Genomic DNA, 14,911 nt, shown 5'->3' with positions numbered 1-14,911 from the left:
AAAGTCATTACCAGGTAACTACAGACCGGTTAGTTTAACGTCCATAGTTGGAAAGGTCCTAGAGAGTTTGATAAAGAACCACATAGAGGAGTTCTTGCTAGAAAATAATATTATCAGAGATAGTCAGCATGGCTTCAAGAAAGACTGAAGTTGTCAAACAAATTTACTCTCTTTTTTTGAGGAAGTAAGTAAACAGGTAGACAGTGGAATAGCAGTCTATATAGTGTACTTGGACTTCCCTAAAGCATTTGACACAGTACCCCACAGACCGTTAATATGCAAGTTAGGGTCAATAGGTTTAGAAATGTCAACCTGTGAATGGATAGAGAACTGGCTTAAGGATCGCATTCAGAGAGTAGTGATTCATACTCTGAATGGTCTAAGGTTATTAGTGGTGTACCCCAGGGTTCATTGTTGGGACCTTTACTGTTTAATATCTTTATAAATGATATACCATTTCTGTATTTGTGGATGACACCAAACTATGTAATGGAATAGGGCCATTTAAGATGTCTCCAATCTACAAGCATACCTACATGTACTGTTTGATTGGGCCGCCAAGTGGCAAATGACATTTATTACAGATTAATGTAAAGTTATGCACTTGGGGCTAACAACATGCATGATTCACACTTTCTAGGGGGTATACAGTTGGGGGTGGTCAGAAATGGAAAAGGATCTGGGGGTTCAGGTAGATAATGGACCTAAAAGGAGCATGCAATGCCAAGCTGCAATATATACAGCTAGTAAAGTACTTTCTTGTATCAAAAGAGAAATAGACTGCAGAGATCGGGACCCCTGTACAAAGCATTGGTTAGACCACATCTGGAGTATGCAGTCCAGTTATGGGCACAAGTTCACAAAAATTGGAGAGAGTGCAGAGAAGGGCAACTAAACTCATAAAAGGAATGGGGGAGCTCCGCTTTGAGGAGAGATTAGCTGAACGGAATCTATTCTCCCTTGAGAAAGAGACCTTTAGCCCCCTGAGCGGTAATCACATTATTTAAACAATTATATAAAGTAAACTGTTTGGTAATAGGCTGCTTTGAGCGTAAAGAGTACACTTGTAATAGTGTAAACAAATGTACTGTAATAATTTAGGCTTAATTTGTATTGGTAATAAAAACAAAAAACTGTGGCATGTGCCACTTCCAAACGCTTACTGAAAACCACTAGACACCCAAGAAGGGTAACAAGCAGCTAGGCTTTTTCTGGTGGTTGCAAAAGCCCAACAAAATGTTGCATTTTTTTTTTTTAATTTAAAACTATTTGGAAAAAAATGTGAATGTTTTAAAAAGCATAGTGGTAGCATAGTGGTGTTTTCTTTTCAAGTCTATGGAGAGGACTAGGGTGGTAAAACACCCTTGACTGTTGCATGTTGTGACTGAAAAATTGTGCTGCAAAAAATACTAAACTATGTGTTCCAGTATTAACCATTAAAAAAAAAAGTTTTTAGTAGTAAAACTGTCAAAAACCGTTTTCAAAAGCTCCTAATGTGAGTTAAACCTTATGCTATGTTCAGGCTAGCTGTGAGGTTGCAGTGCAGTTAACACCTCCTCCACTGTACTTGCCTTAAAAGACATGCTATATGTGTCATCTACCTGCAGCAGCCTGATAGGGAATAAATAGGGGCAGCACTGAGTGGCTGCCAAATCTGCAAATGCTGGTTCTTGATGAACCAGTGCTGCAATATGCCAGCCACTAGAAGTTGTGCATTTTGCTCCTGCTGCATGTCAGAACCTTTTTACAGCAAACCAACACCCTGGTACACCAGGGCTCTTCTGTTGGGAACAAATTATAATTTATGGTCCGATTTGCAAATTTTCAATGAAGGCTGCAATGTGTCAGTTCTCCTTGGTTTGGAGGTGAAACGATGCAAACTAAGTAAAAGATACAATTTATAAATTTCCAAACCTCCAAGCTGCCCAGACTCACTGACAAAAATCACTGTTGGAAGCACAGACTGATGACAGGCAATTCGGTGAGAACCCTATTTAATGTACAGTGCTGCGTAATATGTTGGCACTATATAAATCCTGTTTAGTAATAAAAATAACCCTTCTTTGGGAGAGCACTGAACAAGTGGCATTTCGCTGAGTAGCTGTCGGACATCTGTTTTGAAGTTGAGCCGATACATTAGTACCCCTTGTCCTCCCTGATGGTGGCCCCACCTATAGTGATCAGAACATATACCCCTGTATCTCCAGTGGTGATCCATCCAAACATATTTAGAGAACACCATAATTCAGAGTAAGTTATAACCTTTGGCTAAAGTAGCAAAAGAACAGGGGTACTAGGGTGAGTACTGCTCAAGTTCTGTGTAAGGATGTTCAGCCAGCCCTGGTTATAAATAAGGTAAAATAACGCAATTACAAATCTGCTGTATTACTGAATTAGTGAAACAATTGACGATGAACAAAGTTTAGATACATTTCTTTATCCTGTCTTTGTCTTGGAGATAAAGCTAGGTAGTGTTTTGAAAGAATTATCAGCTGTTGAGATCCAAGAGCATGAACTGGACTGTGAAGAGGTCCCAAATCCTTGTGTAATTATCTTGGTGGATCCTCAAGCAGCTTAGTCCAGTCAGGCAGGAAGATATCATGAAGTTTGAACTGCTCAGGAAAGGTAATGTGGAGGTGAAACATTTACTTTTTCAGTGTGTCCGACAGGTAGAAGGGGAATCAAAGCCCTGCGCTGTTGCAGGGGTTATACTAGATAAATCTTAGTATAAGACATTCATGCTGTTAAAGGATCCCCTCCTTGGGCTGGAAACTTACTAGGTCAACTTAGGTCATGTCAGCAAATGAGGGTCAAAATCATTAGGTGTTTGTCCCCCATTGTCCCAAACTTCCTTGCCAGGTCTCCTCCCCCCCATAGAGGTCTCTGTTCCCGACCACCTAGTTGCCTCAAGAGCTGCTTGTATATTTTTTGATGGCCACTCTAGATGTTAATAGTACGAGGGGCCCCACCCCATTGGTAGCTCTCTCCCACAATGTCCAAAGCCTTAACTCACCTGCTAAATGTGTCAAGGCCTTTCACTACTATAACTCTCTTAAAGTAGATATCTTGGCCGTACAAGAGACCCGCTTCTTTTTCCTTCTCGCCTCGCTTCTTCCACAAGAAATGTGCTAAGAGACCCAGGAGGCAGATACTTACTAGTTACTGGCTCCATTGAAGGTCACATGTTGACTGTAGCCTCCTAACGGAGGGCAGCTTGAATTCTTTTCTTCATTTCTTACACTTATTTCCTCAAATGTTCAGGGATCTCTATTGATTCTGGGAGATTCTAATCTGGCGCTAGATCAGGTTTTAGACAAGAATAACCTGCCTAGATATCGCTACCCTCCTAAGAAAAGCCATACATTTTCTAAACTACTGAAACAGTATAACCTCATTGATGTTTGGTGAGAGATGAATCCTTCAGCTAGAAATTTCACTTTTTTTTTTTCAGTGGCTCATAATTTATATTCTCATATAGATCACATTTTTCTACAATCCTGTTTGATTTCTCAAGTGACCAAGGCCTGTATTCTCCCCACTCTATGGTCAGACCATGTTCCAGTGGTTGTAGACTTAAAGGGCTTAAAAGGTTCCCAACCAGGGTTCCCCTGGCGAATTAATGAAAGTCTCTTAACTGATCCTCCGTCCCATGAGGAAATATCGAGATTTATTGATGGGTTATTTTTAGTCAACAACCCAGGGGATACATGTCCTGCTAACTCCTGTTAATTAGAATTGATGTACAACGAAGGAAGGGCAGAGACAAGCTTATCAACTCAAAACTAAAAGATTATCATAATCTACAACTCCAACATAAAACTAATACCAATTTGAAATCAACTGAAATCAATCTTTTATTAACCACCAAAGCTGAAAAATCCAAAGCTTTTGGTCCCAATTGATTCCACATCTTGTGCAATATTACAATTATTTGCCAGAAGGCCACCCTCTACCTCATGAAGCCAACCGTGCCTATATTAGTGTTATTCCTAAACCGGGAAAGGACTCCACGGTTATCACTAATTACAGGCCTGTCTCGCTAATCAATCTGAAACTTATAACCAAGATAATGTCAGATCATTTGAATTGGTTTTCGGGAGTCTATATCCATCCAGGTCAGGTAGGCTTCATCCAATATAGGCAGGCCTCCGACCATATGAGACATTCCATTGATTTAATATCCCTGCTTCACTCTTACTGGGACAATGGTCCTAAGAGAGAGGCAATGCTTCTGGCAATTGACCTGCACAACGCCTTCAATAGCGTGTCCTGCTTGTACCTATTTTCAGTTTTGTCACTTATGGGCTTTGGGCAATATTTTATCAATATCTTGCGAGCCCTATAGGACAAACCAATAGCAAATATCTCATTAGGCTTCCTCTCTCCCAATATTTCCACGAGAAGAGGAACAAGACAAGGCTGTTCATTATCTCTTTTGTTTGCTATAGTTATTGAACCTCTTGCTAGGGCTATCCGAGCAAATCAAGATATCAAGGGGATCCAGAGTGGCCAGACGGAACATAAATGTTTACGGTTTGCAGATGACATTCTTATGTATTACACATCCACATATTACACTCCCTAATCTGTTCCATTTATTGGAGACTTTTGCAAGCCTTTTAGGTCTCCAGGTCAATCAATCTAAATCCCAGGCCCTTAACACTTAGTTGTCACTTTTGAAAGAAAATTTTGATCTCTGCTGGGAGGAAAATTCCCTTCAATATCTGGGGATTCATTTAACCCCTAGGTACCAGTCCTTGTTTCAAGCCAATTACACCCCTCTCCTCAAAAAGATTTATGCTGACCTAAAACGATCGTTTAGCTCCCCCCATCATGGCTGGGTCGTATAGCCTCGATTAAGATAAATGTTTTGTCTAGGATTTTATACGTCTTTCGCACACTCCCAATTCATGCCCCATTCTCGATTCTCATTTCCCTTTAATCTAGGATCATGAATTTCTTCTAGGGCGGTAGACGGAGCAGAATCTAAAAAAACACCATGTGGGCTACAGGTCTCAGGGTGGTTTGGGGGTCCCCCTCCTCAAATATTGCTATATAGCATACTATATAGCATTATCGCATTCCACATTACAGTGGGTGAGGCCACAATGGGTTTGGACAAATGATCTTGGGCTCTCCTGGTCCCATGAAGAATGTAACGAAGTAGCCTTCTCTCTTTTTAAAATTTCTCTCAATTCATCATTAGTAGAGGCTAATTATAAAGTTCTCCTCAGATACTTAGTACCAGACCGACTTTCCAAATGTCATCCCTCTACCTCCCCACTGTGCTTCAGAGGTTGTAATGCTATTGGCACCATGGTACATGTGTGGTGGTCCTGCCCTATAGCCCAGAACTTTTGATCAGAAATATTCCAAATGATTTCCAGGGTTTTAAAGAAGGATGTACCAAGTACTCCGGAGAGTGCTTTATTTAGTAAATGTAACACAGGGGTTTCCAAATACTCTTTGAAATTGATAAAACTTATTCTGTTAGCAGCTCGCATCACTTTGGCTAAGTCGTGGAAATCTAATGTCATTTTGCTTGACCCTCTCATTACGAAAATGGACTCGATTATGATTAATGATCGGCTAACGCACACACTCAATAATACTTTAGGAAAATGTGATTCTTTTTGGTATCCCTGCAAGGAATACAGATCACACTAGTTGGAATTTTCTTTTCTTTTAGAGTTCTCCACCCCCCTTTCCCCTTGTCCTGTGTACTCCCTTGGCCTCTTATCCTTCAGGCATAAAGGGTTGTTTACTAATGTCAGATTGTTATAGTGCTTTCTGTAAGCTGGTGAAGCATATTTGTCACTCTGGTATTACTATTGTTATTATTTTTATTATTGTTATGTCATTTTCTTTTCTCTGAAAAACTCAATAAAAACATTGAAATACATAATTCTTAGGTGGACCTAACAGGCATTCACAGAGGCTGTTAAAAATTTGCTTCAAATCTGTAGAGTTGACCAGGTTATGCTGGCAGGCAGATGTTTATCCTGTGGTCTTTATTATTAAGATCCTCTGGGTACCACTGCATGAGGAGCAAATGGAGGGCCAACGCACAGCTAGAGAGTGTATGCCTTAAAGTTCCTTATCTCCTCTGACACTGGGTGACTCAGCTTTAGATAACCTTTTAAAAATAAATCTGATGTCTTTCTTCAGATGCAAGACCCATCCTTTTATTATACTACACTATATACCCTGCAGGTCCATGCACCATGGAAGCCTGCTCGTGTACAAAAACATGTAGTGAAACCATTAGGCCTCAGTTTATCCCTGACCAAATGGTTATAGAACTTTTTCGGTCAGTCCTGAGTTGCTGGGAATTTCCCCACAGGCTGGTAGTGTCCAACTTTCCTAGTTTCAGTGCAAAATACAGTTGATTTTCCCCTCCGGTTCAAGAGCTCTGTTCATGTGCAGCATTCTTGCTCCTGCTCTGAGCCATGCCCCCCAACATAAAAATGTTACCTCTGTCAGTGTTTCCCTTTGGGGATTCCCTTACTTCCCATTCTGTTAAAATGTTGTAAGCATGTCAAGAACAAATGTTAACTCTATAACAGAGCCTTTGATTGCAGTAAAAACTTGATGGGGTTTCTAATCTTTCCTGATTATAAAACATATGAAGTTTTTGGCTTGGCATAAATATAACTTTAATTCTGCATACAAAAGAAAAAGCTGTATTTGTTTAGATTTCTGACTTATTTGCCTTTTTTTCTGCTATAATTTAAATCATTTTGTTTTCCTTACCTATGTATTTCTAGTGAAAGTTCACATAGTGTGTCCATCTCTTTGGAAGATTCGGTTTTGGATATAGCTGCTGAGGTTCATGGCGCAGACAATGGTGAGTGTTGAGGTGTAAGCAAACACAAACTACTAAAATGGTGAGTAGCCTGCAAAAAGTGGGTTATTGAATGCATTTCTGGCAGATAAGAGGGCTATAACATTGGGAAGGACACGTTTCTTTTTTTGTGTGTTTGTTTTTTCCTGTATTTTCTACAGAGTATTTTTTTTTCTCAATTTTGAGGAAGCTACAATCAAGATTTTTGTTTTTAGTTCTGGATGGAATTTGTGAAATATCAATATTTTAGGATTGAAAAAAACTATAGTAATTTACTGCCATATGAATATCTTCTTGAAAACAGAATTGGTAGTAAAAAAACATATTCACTTGGTATGCTAATTTAATTTAATTTGTTCCAATTTTGTTTCGACACATTTCGCTGGTGTCACTTACTCAGAAAAAATTTGGAACATCAAAAAGTAGTGATAAAATCCTCCAAATAAGAACCCATTTGGACTAGTCAGTCCATGTAAGTTTTTGTGGATGGGTTTTATGAAGCATGTTACAATGAAGTATTAGACTCCACAGATGTAATAAACGTAGTAAGGGAAAGGCTAATGTATTTCCTATTTAGATATTTGTCTTCTATTGTCTGTCTTCATTATGAGAATTTTCATATAATCATTAATCCTCTTTCATGTTTTCTCTGACCCTGCATGCACAGTCTATGGGGAGCAGAGTGAATTGGAACACAAGTGTCACATTGAAAGCAATGTTTTTAAACATTTTACACCTTTTGTATATGAAAGCATTGGAATGTTAATTAAGCCCTGCCTCCCATAAAAACTGCCCCTAACCCCAATTTTGGTCACAATACCATGTTCAAAGGCTTTCAATTAACTTACAAAAGGTAATCTCCAGAAAGTCAAATTGTTAGATTGCCATTTATTATTTCTACTTCAAAAGTTGATTCTTTAAAGTCAAAATTACTCCCCTCATTCCTACTAAACAGGATAAAACAGAGAAGATAGCGTTCAGAGGAACCTTACACATTAAAAATGATACAACTTTACATTGTAAGTCAGGTTGAAAAAAAGACATCCTGTCCAACCACTAGGGAAATAAACATATCCCAGATATAAAACCCTATGGATGTAGTTGGTCCAGAGGAAGGCAATAATACCCATGGTACAATTTGTTCCAACAGGGGAAAGAAATTACTTCCTGATTCCATGAGGCAATCGTATGTTCCCTGGATCAACTGGCTCTGTAATCTTTACTTTAAAGCTCTAATACCCAGTTATAATCTGTGCTTCTAGGAAAGCATCCAGCTTTTTCTTAAAGCATTTATTAGTATTTGTTGAAAGTACTTCCTGAGGGAGGCCGATTCCACATTTTCATATACCTTACAGTGAAGAATCCCTTCCTTATCCAGAGCTTAAATTTATTTTCCTCCAGACGCAAAGAGTGCCCTCTTGTCCTTTGTAATGATCTTGAGGTGAATAGTTGGGTAGAGAGATCTCTATATGTTCAATTTAAATATTTATCCCGGGTGATCATATCCCCCCTATAAGTCTCTTCTCAAGGCAGAATAGGTTCAGTCCAGCTAATCTCTCATAGATGAGTTCCTCCATTCTTTTTATGAGTTTAGTTGCCCTTCTCCAACTCCACAATGTTTTTTTGTGAACTGGTGCATAAAAATTGAGCTGCATATTCCATATGTGGTCTGATCAATGCTTTGTTACGAGGCAGGATGATGTCTCCATCTCTGCAGTCTATTCCTCTTTTACTACAAGAAAGTACTTTGCTAGCTTTAGGTATTACAGCTTGGCATTGCATGCTATTAGGTTTATATTAGGTTTATGCTTCACCAGAAACCCCCTAGATCCTTTTCTATTTTTCAATTCCCCAAATGTATTCCCCCAAGACAGACAGTATGAAGCATGCATATTGTTAGCCTCCAAGTGCATAACTTTACATTTCTCACTATTAAAAATCATTTGCCATTTGGCTGCCCATAAAGACAAGTGTAAATGTGTTATGTATTGATATGCTGTTTTCAGTTATGCAGAGTTGTAATAATTTCTTGCCCTTTCTGGTTCCCTGGCCCACCAAATTTCTTTTTGGTCAGTGCTGTTTAATTCGATTAGTAGAATAGAGTCCTTAACTCGCACACATTAAGTAAAGAGCGAAAAAACTAAAAAGCTAGAGAGGAATATTTTATATTTTCCCCAAGTAAACTGGAACTGAAAACATTGGCAAGATACAATTTTAGATTGTGTACACACACATACTACAAGATTTGGTTTATCTTTCTGAAATGAATCCTAAACCACAGTTAGAAAAAGAAATTAGACAAATTTACAAGATGATGACAAATTCAAACAGAAAGTTTAGTAACATTTTTAATCATTAGGGATTAAAGGGAATGAAAACAAAATTTGATAGACGTCAATAAACATCCTACAGAAATCCCCTGTTCAGAGATGAAAGGAAACAACTTTCCTTACCTAAAGCGGAACTTTTCATTCATTCAAAAACGACATTTGAATGCTGTATGTGTCACATTAGATGCAGAGAAAGCATTTGACAGGGTTCCTTGGGATTTTCTCAAGATGACCCTGTCCAAATTTGTTTTCTCTGGTCACAGTACCATTTCTAAACATTTTTAAGTCTTATGCTCTACAGTGAGAATGTTCGCAAACAAAAAAACATTTAAGACACATGCCAGTCTTCCTAGGATTGTACGTCCCAGCAAATTCACCCCAAGTTCAGATCATGCAACGTGCAGGGAAATTGAAAAAAAAAAATTACCAGGAAACGGTTGGCAGGGAAAATCCTATTATCTCTGCAAACCTAAGCTGTGTTGCTATGTACTTTTTAGGTAAGAATAAACCAAAAGACACTTGGAAAATGTCTTTTGGACAGATTAGACCAAAGTTGGGATATACCGTACCATGTTACATTTGATAAAAATCAAACACGGAATATCAGGACAAAGCCCCTCATACCAAGTATCAAGGGGTGATGATTTGCCCTTCTTTTGCAGCCACGAGACCTAGACTAATTGCAGTCATTGAGTTAGCCTTGCATTTTACATATTTTACTATACAGAGCACTTCAAAGTTATCTGCAACAGCTGGAGCTTGGCAAAAATTGGGTCATTTGGACTTGGAATTTTTTTAATTAATACATAGAAAAATTAGTTTAAAATAAATCAAAGTACTTTTATCTGATATTATGGTATACCGTTGTCACACTTTTTTTTTTCTTGCAGCCATTATATAGTGCAATATAATAGAGACCTCCTTAGGCTTAAGAAGGAGGACAGATTCCACAAAAATTCATTGCCATAGCTATACCAGCCACTAGCCCGAAAGTATTGCTCTCATCAATCTGCTGCAAACATGACGATGTTGTTGCTTGTTTCTGTTGAATTAAATCCTATTCTTTTTTACTAAAGTTTCTCTAGGGCTTAGATGAATTTGTAGGCTCACTGCTGGCCACAAAGGGTTGCTATCTACTACTAGCTAAAACGCTTGAAATTACAAAGGATTTTTAAGTGAATTTTTACACATGCTTTTAATGCACAAGGTTTTTCTGTGTTTCATCTATCCACTGTTTTAGACATGAACAAAGAAATGTCTAATGACATTGTAAGTGATGGCTATTTTTCGAAAACTAAGTGTAGTTTATCCATGTTTAGATTGTTGTAGCTGCTGTTAGTGTTAATTGGAGCTTTTGTTGCAAAATAGGGTTGTCCTATCCACATAACTTGTTAACTATCCTATGTAATACATTAGTGGTAAAATTATAGATTCACATTTGGTCCTAGAACCCGTACCTAAAGTTGGATGCCTTCTACCACGATAAGTACACATGTATCTGCAGGTTTGATCAGAGGACTTTTGTTTCATTTACAGTATTGATTTGTATATTTCGGATTATGCACGCACAAAAGTGTGTGTGGGGGTGTGTATATATGTGTGTGTATGTATGTGTGTGTGTGTGTGTATATATATATATATATATATATATATATATATATATATATACACACACAAGTTAAAAATAACATAATTGTGGCATATGTAACTGTAGGTCAATAGGATATTACTGCCTGTCTATCATAATGGATTGTGACTGTGGAATGTATCACATCCGCAGCTTAATTGGTATGATCTTTTCCACTGTTAAAACAGGGTCCCACTCAAATAATATCGGATACCACACCAAGAGGATTACCACAGGGAGGTATGTGTTTAACAATCCAGTTACCTGTTCTTTTTTGCAAGTTAAGGTTGTACCTAAATAATTTCAATAACTCTGTATAGGTAATTCCAAACTGACCCAGTATCAGTAATGTACCATGAACAGTGTAAGCATATTAGCATATTAAGAAAGAAGAATTAAAACCAAAGTTGGTTTTCCCTTTTTTTCTCTTAAAAACATGTTGATGAAAATTTTCAAAATTATTTTTTCAGTTTTCATTGGTTATTATTTTAGCGCTAGTAAAATCAAGACTGGACCTTTGTTCATCTGTTTGGAATGCAGCAGATTGTAACTGGTGTAAGGGCCAGGAGGATGCTTTACATTACATTCTCACAGCATCCACCCTGTCTCTGTACTCCTTCCAACAGCCCTCAGCTTTGCTACAGGTAGTGGGTTAGCTCATGGGTGTAGTTATGCAAAAATACAATGTCTTAAAGAATAAATGTCAGTAAAGAAGTGTTTTTTTTTTTTTTTTTTTTAATTAAAAATGTCCTGATGTCAGTGCCCAGTCTGGTGTGGAGAGGGGTTGCAACAAGATGGCTTAGCAAGGGGACAATAGTGCCGAATAAGAGGGGGGATGGGATATTTGGGGGCAAAAGGTTTTTGGGGAATGAGAGGCACCAAGAAAGGCAAGAAGGAGGGCAGTGGTGCCTAGCAAAAGGTAAGAAACAGTGATACTTAACAGGGGGTGGGGGGTGCAGTAGAGGCCACCAAGGTGTGCCCCACTTCAAGGCATTGGCTAGATCTGTTGGTTGCCAGGATTGTGTGTAAATTCCTAAACTGTGCCCTGACATCTGCGACAGTAATGGGGTTTGCTTTAACCAGGACATTTATTAGACTTGCTACAACTTTTGAGAGATGCAGTAATATACAGAATACAGTGCAACTAGTAAGCCATTTCAGTACAGTAAAGTACAACTATGCAAAACTGAGGGTAAGGTTGAAGTTTCTGTTTAGGTAATTGTGTGCTTAACGTGGATCTTTTATTGCTCGTTGCTTTCATACAGTGATGACTCCCCTACTGAAAGGTCAAGTCCTCGTTTTGATCAAGAGAGTTGCGAAATGCTGGCTGAAGAGAAAATTTTGACAAGGGCTAGTATTAGCTGTCCCGCTGGAAGCCATGTAGCAGATATTTACCTTGCAAATATTAACAAGTAAGGCCAACAATGCTTAAGACTTAACATTTCATTAAACTTTTCATTATTTTTTTTTCATATACTGCATTCATATCTGGTTTGATAGAAAATTGATGATAATAACAGTGAAAACTAGCAAAATTCTTATTTACATAATTTATGGAAAACCTTAGTAATTATATGAGCAAATATATTTATTCTGTAATAATAATTTTAATTAACAAAGTTTATAGTTTACACAAACAGTTGTCATCTTCTAGTGTTTATAACTTTCTGAGAGAAAGAGCCCATTGCTGGTCCAGTGTTTCTTTTTTCTTTAGAGCCTTTCTGTAAATTGGTATTCACAGTAGTGTCTGACAGATATAACAACCATCATGAACTTGAGGGCGTTACTCGTTTTTTTTTTCTTAGGTATTGTTCCAGGATTTTTTTTTTTTTTATAAGCCACATTCAACGACAACCTCTGCTCTTTTAACCCCATCTTCCTCTTATCTCTGGTCATCCCTTCTCATTCCTAAGTTCAGGATTCTTCGTTTATCTGAAACACCCTCACACAACCTGACACTCATACGTAGGCAAGCATATTACATTGAGAAACAATTTTGAACACATTTTTTGTTGCCTTCAATTCTTAAGCCTATTTACACTAAAATAGGGTATTCTGATTCTGAAAGTGCAGTTAGTTCTCTTCTATCACATCAGTTTTTTTCTCTACGGCTTATATTAATGCGATTACTGTAGCATAGATTTGTATAGGCTTTTTACCATTTACACGCAAGACAGTGTGGTCAGAGGTTGTGTGCTGCTCTACATGGTGAATAAGCAAAATTTATTTTTCTACTTTCACAGTATTTCCTTTCTTTCAGATCATGTCTGGCTCTGCTGTTTCTCGTCGTAAGTGCCTAAACAACCCTTTTTGTTTTGTTATATCTGTGGTAGTTTCACCATTCCCAGTCAAAAGGCAAACATCAGCACATTTGTAGAGCAAGATTATTTGGCATATTTCAAAGTTAAACTTGGTGATCAAGATAAGTCTTGGGCCCCTCATAAGGTGTGCAAACAGTGTGTCGAGGGTTTACAGATGTGGACAAAGGGAACACGTAATAAGATGCCATTTGGTAAACCTATAGTTTGACGAGAGCCAGGAGACTATTTCAGTGACTTGTTACTTTTGTATAATAAAAACTGCAGGATATAACAAGAAAAATAAATGTAACACAGTATCCTAGTCTACCATCGACTATACGACCAGTGGCTCATTCAGATAAAATCGAAGTGCCGGTTTTCATTACATTACCCTCACTTGAAGAACATGATTAGGGTGATGAACTAGGTGACAACAATGATGAAGCGTTTGAAATTGAAGAGGACTATGTTCGTAAGGGGTTTGATCAGCATGAGTTGAGTGATTTGGGACTATCGAAGAAGGCTTCAGAACTCCTAGCATCAAGACTCCGTGAGAAAAATTTACTTAAAAAAGGAACAAAGGTATCGTAATTTCGAACCAGAGAAATTGCATTTCTGCAGTACTTTAAAACTGACAGTGGCTTTGTGTGTTGCCATAACATAACTGGTTTAATGGAGGAATTTGGAATTCCAGCCTGTAACTCAACTGAATGGCGACTATTCATTGATAGCTCAAAGCGGAGCTTAAAGTGTGTCCTCCTTCACGTTGGCAATATATTTGGGTCAGTCCCAATCGGCCATTCAGTTTCTGTTTGTGAAGAATATGCTGACATAAAGAGTCATTGAGTTGTTGCAGTATCACCAATACAATTGGGTCATCTGTGTTGACCTTAAAATGGTATGCTTCCTTCTTGGTCAGCAACCTGTATACACCAAGTATCACTGTTAATCTGTGCATGTGGGACAGCAGAGCTTTTGAGAGGCATTGGGTGGAAAGGAAATGGCCTGCAAGATCTGCCCTAAAACCAGGTTATCCAAACATTCTATATGAGCCACTTGTTGATAGAATATTATATTTCCACCTCTGCACATGAAACTGGGTCTGATGAAGCAGTTTGTTAAAGCTTTGCCAACTGAAGGAGACTGTTTCAAGTACCTCATTTTGGCATTTCCTAGCCTGTCATTTGAAAAAATAGAGGCCGGTGTGTTTGATGCTCCACAGATTCGGCAGTTCATCAAAGATGAACATTTCATCAGGACAATGTCAGAAGTTGAAAAGAATGCTTGGTTATCATTTAAAGCCATTGTCAGGGACTTTCTTGGAAACACACAAGCAAATAATTACACAGAAATTGTCTAGAAACTGGAGAGCTACAAAATGCTTAGTTGCAATATGAGCATCCAGGTGCATTTTCTGCATAGCCATTTTTCTTTCAGGAAAACCTTGGTGCAGTCAGTGATGAGCAAGATGAACGATTCCACCAAGATTTGAAGGTCGTGGAAGGACGGTATCAGGGTAGATTTGAGTTACATATGATGGCTGGCTTGTTGGAGCATTCAGCGTTATTGTCCTAACACTGAGCACTCAAGGAAAAGCTCTAAGCGTAAATTTTTACCTTAACCCCTTATCCGATTAATTTTCAAATGTTGTACTGTAGAAAAAAAATGTCATAATAACAATAAATCCTTAGTATGAACAAAAGAAATTTTAAATACACAGTACATAAGATATTATTACAACATGTGTTTATTATTTCATTATTTTTTTCATTGTATGTAAAATTTGTATTTTTTTTTTTTACAAAAATGG

The 14,911-nt window shown here is 38.0% G+C and overlaps 1 protein-coding gene across 1 annotated transcript in view; it reads left to right on the top strand.

The window, feature by feature from the left end:
• LOC140339717 (SLIT-ROBO Rho GTPase-activating protein 2B-like) overlaps positions 1-14,911 on the top strand; it is a 114,222-nt gene that overhangs the window by 84,047 nt on the left and 15,264 nt on the right. The window contains exons 19-21 of the mRNA XM_072424527.1: positions 6,768-6,847; positions 10,990-11,041; positions 12,067-12,213. Coding sequence (XP_072280628.1) covers positions 6,768-6,847; positions 10,990-11,041; positions 12,067-12,213 — 279 coding nt within the window. The remainder of the gene's footprint in view (positions 1-6,767; positions 6,848-10,989; positions 11,042-12,066; positions 12,214-14,911) is intronic.

The sequence above is a fragment of the Pyxicephalus adspersus genome, chromosome 1 (assembly GCF_032062135.1).
Source record: "Pyxicephalus adspersus chromosome 1, UCB_Pads_2.0, whole genome shotgun sequence".
Taxonomy (NCBI): domain Eukaryota; kingdom Metazoa; phylum Chordata; class Amphibia; order Anura; family Pyxicephalidae; genus Pyxicephalus; species Pyxicephalus adspersus.
The sequence above is the reverse complement of the archived record's forward strand: the minus strand, read 5'-3'. Positions and strand labels throughout refer to the sequence as shown.